The sequence below is a fragment of the Nothoprocta perdicaria genome, unplaced genomic scaffold, assembly GCF_003342845.1.
Source record: "Nothoprocta perdicaria isolate Ctin4 unplaced genomic scaffold, notPer1 scaffold_257, whole genome shotgun sequence".
NCBI lineage: Eukaryota > Metazoa > Chordata > Aves > Tinamiformes > Tinamidae > Nothoprocta > Nothoprocta perdicaria.
Genome location: NW_020455485.1, coordinates 184,856 through 198,469, shown reverse-complemented (window position 1 = coordinate 198,469; position 13,614 = coordinate 184,856). Strand labels below are relative to the sequence as shown.

The window sequence follows — 13,614 nt, the reverse complement described above, 5'->3', positions numbered from 1 at the left end:
CACAGTACTCCAGGTGCGGCCTCACCAGAGCTGAGCAGAGGGGCAGAATCACCTCCCTTGACCTGCTGGCAACATCCTCCTGATGCAGGCCAGGATCCCATTGGCCTTCTTGGCCACGAGGGCACACTGCTCACTCATGGTTAACTTAGTGTCAACCATTTTAGCTTCTTTTCAAATCGTATCAGCCAGGTTTTAGCTCCTCCCACCAGCACAAACATGCATCAGTAGGACACAGACATCCAGGAGAAAGACCTCTCCCTCTGACAGATGACAAGACACTGTTTCCTCCTTAACAGGCCAAGCCTACAAGGGCAGAAGCTGTCTGAAATGCAAGAGTTGCCCCTCTCCAGGCAAAGCACTGAGCCCATCTGACTAATAACCACTCGGCACCTTCTCCTGCATGAAGATGTCCTCAACCCAAATACAACCCCATGGACACAATTTCCCCTTCAAAGGAAGTTCTAAAGGGGTTTTAGACATGGGGATGTTCAACTAAATCCAAAGTTGCAAGTTCATGATGCTGCTGTTCCTGTAACTGTTCAGGCCAGAGTACAGCAATCCCAGGGACACAAACAGGCTCCTAACCATTCTTCTCTAAACATACTGTTAAGATTTTCCTCAATTTTTTACCAACGATTTGCCATTATATTCACTTTTTGCCAATTCACCCACTTCCACTCAAGGACACAGTTTACATGTGTTTATGAAGTACCCAGCTCTCCTCAGAAGTTGCTAATGAGCAGCTTGTTCCATTAGAACTACTTAAAATAAAACTTCTCCCAGTGCCTTTTTCTTACCAACATCACTGCTTGCCAGCAGGCTGAGAGGGTCCATGTCCTTCATGCATGCCTGAGACTCTGGGACAGGCTGTTTTTCACCTTCTTGCTCACATGCTTGGTTTTCTGGTCCATTAGCTGCATCTTGATTTTTTTGTGATGGCACATTATCACTGCCACCATTTCTCTTAAACTTCTTCCAGAATTGACGTTTTTGCTTTTTCTTCTGTCTTCCTTGCTGCCCAGGCCTCTCTGCATCTGCTGGAGCTTTCCACATCCCCTTCATTTTGCTGGAAAACAGCAAAATGTATAGAAATTACAACCTATAAGCAACTGAAGCAACCAAAAGGCTGCAGCTCACACTCAAGATAGTATAGTAGTGAGCTGCCAGAAGCTACTCCAGCTCAACTACCACATGGTATCAGACCACACATGCAGTCATGGAACATCTCATTAACAGGGAAACGGGACAAAGCCGAAACCTAAAAGAGAATTTTGAAGTTCACAAGTTTCAGTTACAAACAAGAGTATGAGGACTAAGTGATTTCCTTTATCATCTTCTACAGTTTGCAATTTTACATTATAAAGCCAATATTCCCAGCACTTGAGCTATGAGGGATTCAAAACAGGGAGAGCATATCTGAAATTAAGAGGGAAGCATCTGCCATTAGCTACTTCCACTGCCGAAATCTTTCCCAGCTCCGACTCAATGAAGGATCCGGCTGCATTAAATCCATTCAGCCATCTGACACAGGCAATTGCCATGATTATCTATCCCTGACCCCAGCTAGCAAAGGCCTTTTTATCTTTTGCACTTTGACAGAAAAGGAGGAAGGAAGAAGAAATTTCTATCAAGAAACTGATTAAAATACATTTATATAAAATACATGTATGTACATATATGAAAATTATACATATCAAATATACATATATGAAAAATCCCTGAGTTACAGAATTAACATACTATGCTTTTTCTACTAATGTTTTAGCATATTCTGAGGACAGAATAGATGTTTAAGGAAGGCACCTGAACAGCCTAACAAAGTGTCCTCCAAAATCCATGGCCACCAGAGTAGGGTGTACTGGACTGGTCCGAAAGGCAAATCTAAAAGTGGCAATTTCATTCCTGAAAAAAATTTATTTTCAAGCAACAAAAGCTTCATTCAGCAAAACAAGGTTTCAAATGATCATCAGCACATTTCAGCCATAAAAGACAGGCAAAAATCCTGCAATCCTGAAGGAGTCTCTGGGTTCATTTTGCTCAGGACATTTTCTATTCATCAGTCTCATCTACAGCATGACAGAGGTCCTGCAATCCCTAGTCAAGGGCATAGTACCCTACTTAGCTAAGAGCTTCTCAAAACTTCTCCTTGCTTCTTGTATCTGTAAGCACGGCCCCAAAGGTGTATTTCTAACCTATGCATTTCAGCTCCCACTGGGAATATCAAGCCAGATATGGTGTAAGACACTAATGGTTTTGCACCCCATGATAGAGGATGTTGTAGAAACTTAAGAGAATCCCTGAAGTCTTGCAGTATGATGTTGACCTTATGAGAAAAAGGACCTTCACAGGTTTGTTTTCATTCTGATCCTTGAAATGCCCACTTAAGCCCAACCTTCTTGGTTTACAAAAAAAGGAAATAATTTTATTATAATAAAATTATTATATTCACCTCTTTCCCTTACGCAATTTTCTAGACCTCTGTTGCAGAACCTTTCCAAGACACCTCTTGGCTTGTACAGAGCCTTCCCGTTACTAAAGTTTCTCTTCCACAGCTTTCCAGTTCTATCAAATTCTTCTTGGGGTACAAGCAGGATTCAGAGCAGCTTTAAAGCCATTTAGTGGCACAACATATTGTGATTCATTGTGCAGTCCTTTCTTAATAGTTTCTAACTCTGAGTACTCAGCTCTTACAGAAGCACCTACCATAGTTCTCCTGTGGAGCAAGACACAAGTTACCACCTCCCCATGCACAAGTCTCATCCAAAAAAGCAGACAAGTGTTTTCTTGCACAATTTACCTCTCTCCAAGAGAGAGGACTTAGTTACTGTGAATTTATACAGTGTCTAACACAAAAGGGCTCTAAATTCAGCATGTTGCTGCACAGCCTATAAAATATTGAGCAAGTACAGGCTCAAGAGAAACGCTATCCTTGACTGAGAGAAAACCAGTATTCCGATTTCCAAAAAGAAACTCCAAGGGCATGAAGATATACCAACACATTCCAGCCTATCTTCTGCCTTCTGCTACTGAAGGATGTCTTCTTCATGCCCTCTCCAAAGAGGGCAGAGAGCTCTGTGCTATTAATCAGCTGTTGCAAGACACCACACAGACTGCCCGAGTGCTCCTCAGAATCTCTAATCTCATATGCAGGGATGCCGAGAATTAATAGTTGCAAAGCACTTCAGAGAACCACAAATGGAAAGTGCTGTGGAAGTGTTAAGTATCTAATCCTCTCTAAATCTCACAGAGCTATTTGCTTTAATAGTACAGCTTGCAGAGAACAAGCTCTATGCTATTTTTGCCTCATGCATCAAGTAATTTTGCCAGATAAGCACCAACTCTAGAATCTTTACTGTTGATATAAAGAGAAAAATCAGCTTTTTGGACAGTATATCAGATCTGTAGCACTGGTAGTTCAGTAAAGAGGAGCAAAAGAAGAAGAAATAATAATAAATAAAAGGCTTAAGAGTTAGAGATCACCAAATGAAAGCAAACAAGCAATAACTGAGGTGTTTTTTTCCAAACAATTTTCCAGCAGTGAAGTTACTGACACATGTAACAGATAAGGAATTGCTGACTGACATGTTCTAACTCAATTCACTAGCAAAACCACAGGAATTAAAATAATAATAATAAACCCACAATCTGTAGACAAAGAGTTTGTTTCCATAACAAGCATAACTCATCTTTGTTTATGAGAATCTCCAGACACAATCCCATATGTTCAGGGTTTTAAGTTGCAATGCCCTTGCTTTGGTTCCTTGCATCCAAAGTTCTTCTGCAACTTTATATCCCTTGCACAAGGAAAGTCTACTTCAATGTTTTATAAATCATTCCTCGATCTTCCAAAGTCATGAAAGGCAACCAGTTAGAGGAGGTGGGTAGACGTCTTTAAGGATTTACCGTGGTGAAAGGCTTCCCTCCTCCTTTTCTAATGCAGGCAAAGTTCAACTTTGCCTGCATTACAAAGTTTGACACAACAAATGTGATTTAACCAGAGCTTCTATCATACCAAATTTAGCCTACTGTTGCCTTCCAGTTCAGCTTTTCTACCTAAAGATACAATACTCTGGGGACATGGAAGATGACATCAAAATAGGTTATCTTCCTGCAATTATTCAGGTAAAGCTAATAAAGAAGTATTTGAGGGAAGAGGAGACAAGATTATACTGGAAAAATCATTTGCAATATGAGGGAGAAAACAAGTAAAAATCCCAACGGGGTAAGAATCAGGTCCAAAAGAAAGGTAGCATATAGATAAAGATGACGGAGGGCAGAGAAAAGAACAGCAGCACTAATTCATCTAGGAAAAATGAAAATAAAGCTGCATCTTCCCTCCTCAGCTGATCACTGCTCTCATTTATCATCTAAAGGATGAAGAAGCCAAATTCAGTCATAAAGTTTCTCTTGGCTCTTTTCAGGCTTTAGAGGATTAGACCATGTAGATTCATTATGCTCTGTGAATTCCATCTCCTTTATTTCTTAGTCAGAACCTAAGGTTACAATGTTCTAATGAATGGCCATTACAATTGTGCTTAAAAAGAAAAGGCATAGCACAGAATTCAGTGAGAAGAGCAAGTCTCTAATATAATTGTTTGACTAAACTGTACTACGAAGCCCTGCAAGCAAAGGAACATCTGCAATTTGTCTATGACCTGTCCCGTGTTAAAGGACAGCCACATTTAGTGTGCACAGCAAGAGCAGTAAGTGTTCAGGGACTGCAGTGAAGATGTGTCCTCCTGAACTCAGTGAAAAAGCTGCCTCAAAGCACTTACCCAAACTGTGGAGTAGTCAGCACCTCTCCCCGCTCTTCCTTCTCCATCTGCATCACCTTCTTCTTCTCAATGTTTGCCACAGTAGGAAAATTCCTACAGAAAAGAAAGAAATAAAGTAAGCCTTCTAAGAGCAGCTGCCTACACATTTTCGTTAACTCACCCTCCACCAAATCAACATCTCACATAAACACAAACTTGTTTTAATTCTTAAAGACCTTCCTTGAAGTGTAACAGGCTCCTTCCTTCTTAAAGAGACAGTTGAGCTTTTCTTTTTACCAGGAGTTTATCAGAACTCCTTCTGCTACACGTACAGGATTCCTTTACTGCAATAGCTACGGAGAACTGCACCAGTCTCCTCCTGAGCAATATTCAGCACAGGGCTTGCACACTGACCTCCATTTCACCAATATTACTGCACTTGCTTTTTTTTCTGGCTTCGGGAAAAATTGCTAAGTCATGCAGACTGAAACAAATCTACTGTTATAATGACCTCTCAAGGCATCCCTCTTCCAGTTTCCACCCTCTCACAGCTCCACATTGGTTGTGACACACGACCCTGCTGTAAACTACTGTCAAAGCGCTAAAATGGCTATGCTGGGTACTCTGTAAAGATTAATTAGCTAAATCCCAGGGCTCTGAGATAAGAGGGGTGAATGGGAAACACACATACACTAAACAAATTCTTCTGGACAGTAATGTGGCGGTTTAAGTATTTCATACCCAATAAAACAAAGCAACAAGAAACATAAAACAGCTAGTCGCTACATATAGATCTCAAAAAGGACACCCATCTATCTTTAAATGTTTAATCTTATCACATGGACCCACCTCATTTTACAGGATTGCTAAGCTTCACACTGATACATGACAGCTTCAGCCACATACCAGGCAAAAGAGACGAGAGGTACTTTCTAAGAGACACTCCTAAATACATTACAAAGCTTATCTACTTTAAGAGGACTCAAATACAAGCTGTCAAAAATCTATTTTCATTGGATTTCTCCCAGAAATTCAGACACAGAGCTTTCAAGAGAGCACAGGGATGTGATGTTTTATCTCAGCACTTCCCCATTAGCTGCATTTCTTCATCCGTGTTACAGCACTGCCAGCCAACAGTGAGCCTGGAGTGAATTATGTAATCTCAAGAGTGTCTCATTCACATACCCCCCCTGTGCTTGGCAGCTCTCCATCCTTTTAGGATGGAGTGTTTTCCTGCACATAAGTAATGTCCACAGGAGGACCATAACTATTTATTTATGGCTCTGTCAAAACAACCCTAAGCTTGTTCTAACCACTCAGTTTTTTTCTTTAGAGGACATAAAGGAAGACCCTTAATCCTGGAGCAAAAGAGCCTTCAGAGTGCTCCCGGGGTTGTGCTGATTAAGGACATATTCAGACACGCTCTCACAACACTGCTGAGGAAGGGCTGCCTCCCACTTCATTCCTGCCAGTTACCACTCCCTCCACCGAGCCCCAGCACTGGGCCTGGGCAGGCTGCACGTGACAGCACCTGTGGGATTCCGTGATCTATTTTCTCCAGGTCTCCTTAACTTAGGCAGCATTTTGCTCACTTTACCTCGTGCAGAGAATGCACCCATGTGGAAAGCACCAAGCATTTTGCTTTGTTCACAACAATTAAGTGGCTGCTGCTTTATTTTTCAGTCTAAGGATTTTTCCAGCCAGCAAGATTCAGACTTTCAGGTCTTCAGGTCTCTGTAGGAGGTAGACAAGGTCCTGCTTCCCCAGGTGCCCTGCTGGGTGACAAGGCTGGGACACCAGCAGCTCTCAGGGTGACTGGGCCAAGTCAGCCCCAGTACCCCCTGCTGGGAACAAGCAGCAAAACCACAGGCCAACGTTGCCCACTCACTTCAGTGTCCCAGGAGCTGGGCACTGGGCATCTCAGCACACACCTTAGTCATAGCAAAGTAGACTTGTTTGAAAGGTTGCATTTTGCTTTAAGAAACAGAAACTGGTTGGCAATTTCATGGCAATATTAAAAAAAAAATCAGTTCTGCATCTTCTGCTGCAGTAAATTCCATTGCTTGGACTCCTCTGTAACAGATTTTCTACACAAAAAAAACATGAGTGGTCTATCAGTGTTTGACTGGTGCATAGTTACTGAACACAGAGTGTTTCTGTATTTCTGTATAGATGCACAAATTGTGCAATTAGAAAACTCACTGACAAAACTTATTGCATCAGCTAGAGCTCCCCATAGAAGCAGCAAAATTGGAGTGATCCTTAAGTAGAGGCAGATGTCGACAGCGCAAACGTTATAGTCTTGGCCTACAACTTTATGGCAGACACATCCTGTGCAAGCTTTAGTTTCTGACAAGTCACAAAGCATTCAAGAGGGGCCAAAAGGAATGAAAGCTTTGGGTATAGAGAAGTCTCACCAAGGAAGACCACATTTAGAAGACTGCTCCTGAACACAAGTACAGCAATCTGGAGGGAAGAGGCTGTACTGACCCTCTGCAGCTAAAGGACCATGCACTAAAACTGATGACTTGATCTGGTTTTACACTCTTCTCAGAGGGTGTGCCCTCTTCACCCAATAAAGCAGGGTTCTTAATATGTTAGATGGAGGCACAAGTGAAACAGAAGAAAAGAAGTTCATCACCTACACCCTCTAAACAACCTGTCAGAGCTTAAAGACAAGCAACTTCATCAGCCACCACAGGGGGTTTACAATCTTAAGGAAAAGGGAGTTAAATCAGGAAGTGATGAACAGGGACAGATTTCATGAAGGATACAATACCGCCCAAGAAGGCTGCATCCCTAGGTTATAACTGTGACATTTTCCCTCACTGTAATCCAAGTGAGAAAACTTACAGTATAAAATGCCAGGATAACATCAGAAAACTGCACCTCAGGCTTACACAAGTACACTACATATGCCAGGCAGACACATGCAGATAAAATGATACGCAGGTAAAATAACCTCTAAGCTCTCAAAGAAAGAAAATGGAGACATTGAAAAAACCACTTACTTGCATGCCTTAGCGAAGAGACATTTTTCATCAAATGAGCTTACTAGCCCAAGTCATATATGCTTTACAGCTCAGAAGTACAAAGTATGAAGTGGACAAGGATGACCCCAACCACTGACACTATTGAGAGTCCTGAGCATCTTGTTGCTGATGAACACTAGCAAGTCACAGTAAAAGTGGCCACTTCATCTGTTTCTACCTTGATCTGCCAATACAATCAGTCTACTTTGTTTTTTTATTCCCTACTTTTACCAGGTGTTAAGAAATTATCATTTATTACTATCATTATTATTCAACTATTATTCATAGTTTATTACGATGAAAGCATCTCCAAGGAGGAAGTCAAACTACTGTAGGGATACTATTATTCAACTACAGGACCATAAATTAGCAAAAAGTACTTCTCTCAATAGTACTGGCCTTTGTTCATTAAGTAAATATTCAGTATATCAAATACTGCAAAAGCAATGCAGTAGACAGTCCTTAAGTAGACCAGAAAACAACACATTTAAAAAAGGTAGGAGGAAACAAGCATCATGCAAGATAAAGAAAATCCTCTTATGTATATCAAGACTGAGGCAAAACTAATTGCAGAATCACAGACTGGTTGAAGTTGGGGAGAAGGGACCTCTAGAGATCATCTAGTCCAACCCCCTGCTCCAGCAGGGACACCCAGAGCACAGGCCAGCATCCAGGCGGGTTTGGAAGATCTCCAGAGAAGGAGACTCCACAGCCTCCCTGGGCAGCCAGGGCTCTGTCACCCTCACAACAAAGAAGTTCCTCCTCAGAGATGGAACTGCCTGTGCTGCTGCTTCTACCCACTACCCCTTGTCCTGTCACTGGCCACCACTAAGAAGAGCCTGGCCCCTTCCTCCCTACATTCTCCCCTCAGGCATTTATACATATTAATCAGACTCCTCTCAACCTTCTCTTCTCCAGGCTAAACAGGCCCAACTCACTCGGTCTCTCCTCATACAAGAGATGCTCTAGTCCCTTAATCATCATTGTCGCTGCACACTGGACCCTCTCTACAAGTTTCTCGAAGATCTGGTTTAATGCAAGAACAGCCTTGCTGCATTCTTTCTAACAGCCTTTGCTCAAGAACAGTTGGCATATATGGGGGCTAGCAGGATTCACATTTCATTCGGAAAAAATGGAAGATAGCAAAAACACTGACATGTTACACAAATGCATCAATACATCCACTGTAAGAAACTCCCTTTCAGCTGATTATAAAAAAAATAGTGAGAACACACATAAAAATGCAATTTTAATGATTAAACTTAATGTCAGACATCTGCTTGCAAAACATACAGAAGTCCTAAGATTGTGGGACTTCTCTTCTACCACTCTCTGCTTAACTCTAGATTGTCTGGCTTTGTACATTTAGTAGGTCACAAACTATTAAGAAGTGTTTTAGATAAAGAGAGACAAAAAGGCTGCAGTGGTGAACGGGATATTGTGTGGAGTTTGAAAGAGAGCAGAACAGAGCCAGCACATTTTAAGCTAAGACACCGGTTACCTGTTCTCCCTTCTCATTTTCTTTTCCCTTCGAAAAGAAAGGCTGTACTGTAAACACTGATTCCTTCCCAATAGATTTTAGCAAGACACACAGCTGAGCAACACAGCAGCTAATTAAAAAGCAAATCTCACTGCTCTAAGTAATTATTTGTATTGGCTGAAGGAACAAGCAAGACAGAAGTGTTATGGATGCAGCATGGAAATAAACACATTAAATCACACGACCTGTTTAGAAACATATCACTGATGACCTAAAAAGATTCATTCTTAGCTCTGACTGGGCCTTCTGGAAAGAAAAAGGCTTTTCCTGTGACTATAAACCCACACTGCCTAATAGTTCAGACTCCTTCTGGTGTTCTTTTTCTCTTTACAATACAATGTTTGCTGTGAGTCAGCAGCAGACCTTCTGCACTAAACAGTGTCTTTGCTAGAGACCCATTCTTCGCCTCACAAAAGCTTCAGAGTTTTTTTTTCCCCTGTTGTTTTGCTCTCCCTCACCTCTTCACTTTTTTAAGAGCACGTTAGTATAACTTCTTGAAATGTAGAGAGTAAAAAAAGCCACCCAGATAGTCACACTCTCCCCATCAGTTACAGCTAAACAAGACACAGGTAGTTTAATAATTGAGTGGCTCTAACTCACTGCATTGCTCCACCTAGTGGACTTGGTTCACAAGATCCTAATTCCACATTGCTCTTTTTTGTGGTGGTAGTAGTGACTGCAAGATTTAATTTCCACTCACTTCCCCACGTTATAGAAAACCAAGGTTTTCAGCAGTGTTGCCCCCTGGCCAGTTATATTGATCTGCAGAAGTGAGAGCTAGCAAGAGACATTCCAAAACTCAAGGGAAAAAAAAAAAAAAAAAAAAAGAAAAAAGATCCAGCATTATCCTTACAATTAACTGCAAAAACATGCCTGCATATTCATTCAATTCATGCTTCCCTAATGCTCTAGCATGAAGTATAGAAAATGTACATACACAGCCCTATGTATTATTCAACATTATTTAAACGTTAACATCAGCCACTAGAGAGGGACAATTCCACAAATATCTCAAGCTATAAACCTCTGTATACAAAACAGAAAAGCAGTTGTCTGCAAATACTTCATATAATTGTCTTTACAGGACAGGTATTTAAGAATGTTTTTATTAATAAATGACAAGAGAGGAAAAAAGTGGTTTTGTATAAAAAAAGTTACCTTTGCACAAGAAAAGAACAAAAACAAAAAAACATTTCTCTTTTGGAGGTGGCTTCACTTACAGATATTTACTCCCTCCCACTGAAAGGGTAAAAAATTTGCTTTTAAATACAGTAGAAATCAACTAGAGGTAACAAGAAGTTCCCTCTGTCCCTTCTTAGCCTCTACTCCATTTACAAAGCTACTACGTAATGATTTCCCAAGGGAAGTCAAGTTCAAAACGAGAATGCATTGGGATTGCTTTCCAACAGAAATTCACACCAGGCTCATCGCAAGATTTCACTGAAGATAACTGGATTTACGTTTAATAATAAAGAAGACTAGTGTACTGTGAAAGTATCTAGATGTAAAGTGATCTTTCACTTAAATTTATGTTATTTTTCACTCTGCAAAAAGGTCGCTTGCTCACGGGGACCAAAGCCTTGGACTAACCACTTACAGGGTGGCCGTCTCAGTCACAAGCAGAAGTGGGAAAAAGTCTACTGTATCTTTTATCTGATGAAAAAAATCAGAAGTTTTAGCTTGTTTAACTTTGGGAACGTCAGCGTGATTAGACCTAACGAGGTACAGTGTGAATTTTTAAGTACTCCAGTACAGGTAAACATATGTAAGCTAAATATCACCTCAACATCATGAATGAGAAGCACCACTTACACATGAACTTTACCTCACGCTCCAGATAGAACATGAATTTTGACTATTTGACAAATAGTCATCCAAGTTTTGTCTGTGGCCTCTATGACTTGGATGAGTTAAATTGTGGCAATTTGTACACAGTGAGAAGAATTACAATCACAGCCAGCACAACATATTCGGATATTTGTAGCTTTTTTACTTCCTACCTAAAGTGCTCAGGCTACAAAGATGGACTAAGTCATTTGGGCCTGGGGTACCCAAACCAAAAGTTTCCCCTCATACTATATATGCCCAAATAACCTCTATGCCCTCAAAGCATCCGTCACTTGGCATTAACTAAGCACATGCTGCTGCTGTCATCTTTCAGGAACCATACAGTTGTCACATGTGGAAAATAAGAGTAGAGCAAATTCACAGGCTGCAAGTCCTACTTACCTTTTTCTTTCTTCTCTCCATCTAGCAATCTCTTCTGGAGTATCTAACTTTATTTTTTTAGCACCAGGACCATGCACCTAAGGAAGAAGCATTTCACCCACGTTAAAATAAATAAATAAATGTCACCCACCACATTAACAGAACGTTGCCTGCATGCTCAATACTGCTGAGACAGGGCATTGCCATTAGAAAGTGAACCTTTTAAGAATGTAGTAGTCACTGTATTATCATTTACATGGTTTTCTTGTACAGGTTTTCAGCTTTTAGAGTAACACAGTACTTCAGGAGAATAAAGAAGAGTTTTAGAAGTATAAGAAAAGAGACCAAACTAAAGATCGCAGAGGCTCATGGTTTGGTTTCAGCTGCGATACCTACATTCCTCCAATGTATCTGAACTAGCTTCTCATGTGCATTGAAATTGCAACCTTCTTCCACACACTGTAAGATAAAGGGAAGAGAATGAAGTTAATATTTTCTTCTACTAAATATTACTTTGGTTTGTATAAGTTACGTTCATTGCAAGTACATTAATCAATAACAAATTATTGCATAGCGCTTTCAAACACACATTTTCAAAATATATAAAAAGTAAAATGCAATAACATACTTTTAAATTTATACTTCAAATTAACAAGAAATTAACCTAAAAGTCTACTAGGGTTTGCAGTTTCAAACTGTTAACTGTCTGCAATAAAGGAAAAACTTTCAAAATATTTTTTCCACATAAACCCTCTTCACAAAAAAAAACCCCACAGATTATATATATGTATATATTATTTTACATATATATGTATGTATTGATCTACAGCACTCTAATGACTTAGCAACACTTTGCAAAGAAAAACTTTAAAATGACTTTAGCAATAAAACCCCAAATATTACTAAGAGCTCCCCTATACAGGGCATTTAGAAAACATGAACTACAGAAAATGGTAACGAATTTATTTTATAGGTGTCTCATTCAACAAGTCACTAAATCTAAATACATATCAAGTACGAAACTAAAAGTCAAAGTGTAAATAAACATAAATTAACCTGGGTATGTTGTGAAACATGTTCATCATACTTCTCCTGATTTTTATAGCCCCGGTCACAGGTATCACAATAATGGGAGAAGACTGGCTCTTTTTTCTTTTTGTTTTGCTAAAGAAAGAAAAAGAAGTAACATCTTCATACTATCAAGAGAGCAGTTACCAACGAGCAGGGCACCCTTATCCTGAACTGCGACAGGTTTTCATGAGCATTTTGATAATAACTTCATGAACCAAGATGCACTGGGAATATTTTAAAGATAAGGTGAAGTGCCACAAAGGTAAAGTCCAAGCCGTTCTGCTTCCAAGCAAGTCCCACAGTACCCAACTCTTCCTGCTACTGGGTTATTACCAGTTGTTGCTGCCATCCAAACCTAGGGCCCAGCCGGGGGGCTGCCAGGGCTCCATCCAGAGTTTATTCCCAACTGAGCTCCAGCTGCTCCCACAGGACACAGGTGCCCAGCCCAGGACCCCCCCCACACTCTAAGGAGATCTGGCCACGAAGGCATCCAGACACTGGGGCATCGCTCTCTACAACTACCCAAGAGGGGGTTGTAGTGAGATGGGGGCCAATCTGTTCTCCAAACAGGATAGGACAAGAGGAAGTGGCCTCAACTTGTGCCAGGGGAGGTTCAGGTTAGATATTTAGGAAATACTGATGGGTGGAAGGAGTGGTGAAGCAGTGGGACAGGCTGCCCAGGGAGGCGGCAGGGTCAGCACCCCGGAACGTGCTCAGGAGGCGCTCAGGTTTGGCAGGAGGGTCTGAGAGGGTTCCGCTCACGCTCGGCCCGCGAGCGGCTCCGCGCCCCTGCCCGCCCGCCCGCCGGGCTCCGCGCCTACCTTCTGCTTGTGGGTGCCGGGCGGGGGGCGCTGATAGAAGCCCGCCGCCTGCTCGCCCGCCCACTCCTGCGGGAAGCCGCCGCCTGCAGCACGGGGGGAAGAGGAAGAGCCGGTTACGCGCGGCCGGTCGCGCGCCCCGCCGCCCGCCCCAGCCCCGCTTACCGGCGCGCGGGCCCCGCGGGCGCTCG

General features: G+C 41.6%; 1 protein-coding gene across 1 annotated transcript in view; it reads right to left on the bottom strand.

The window, feature by feature from the left end:
- Positions 1-13,614, bottom strand: part of NUFIP1 (NUFIP1, FMR1 interacting protein 1) — a 25,515-nt gene that overhangs the window by 10,040 nt on the left and 1,861 nt on the right. The window contains exons 2-7 of the mRNA XM_026040429.1: positions 13,427-13,610; positions 12,591-12,698; positions 11,931-11,993; positions 11,556-11,632; positions 4,776-4,868; positions 798-1,066 (exon numbers count right to left, since the gene is read on the bottom strand). Coding sequence (XP_025896214.1) covers positions 798-1,066; positions 4,776-4,868; positions 11,556-11,632; positions 11,931-11,993; positions 12,591-12,698; positions 13,427-13,610 — 794 coding nt within the window. The remainder of the gene's footprint in view (positions 1-797; positions 1,067-4,775; positions 4,869-11,555; positions 11,633-11,930; positions 11,994-12,590; positions 12,699-13,426; positions 13,611-13,614) is intronic.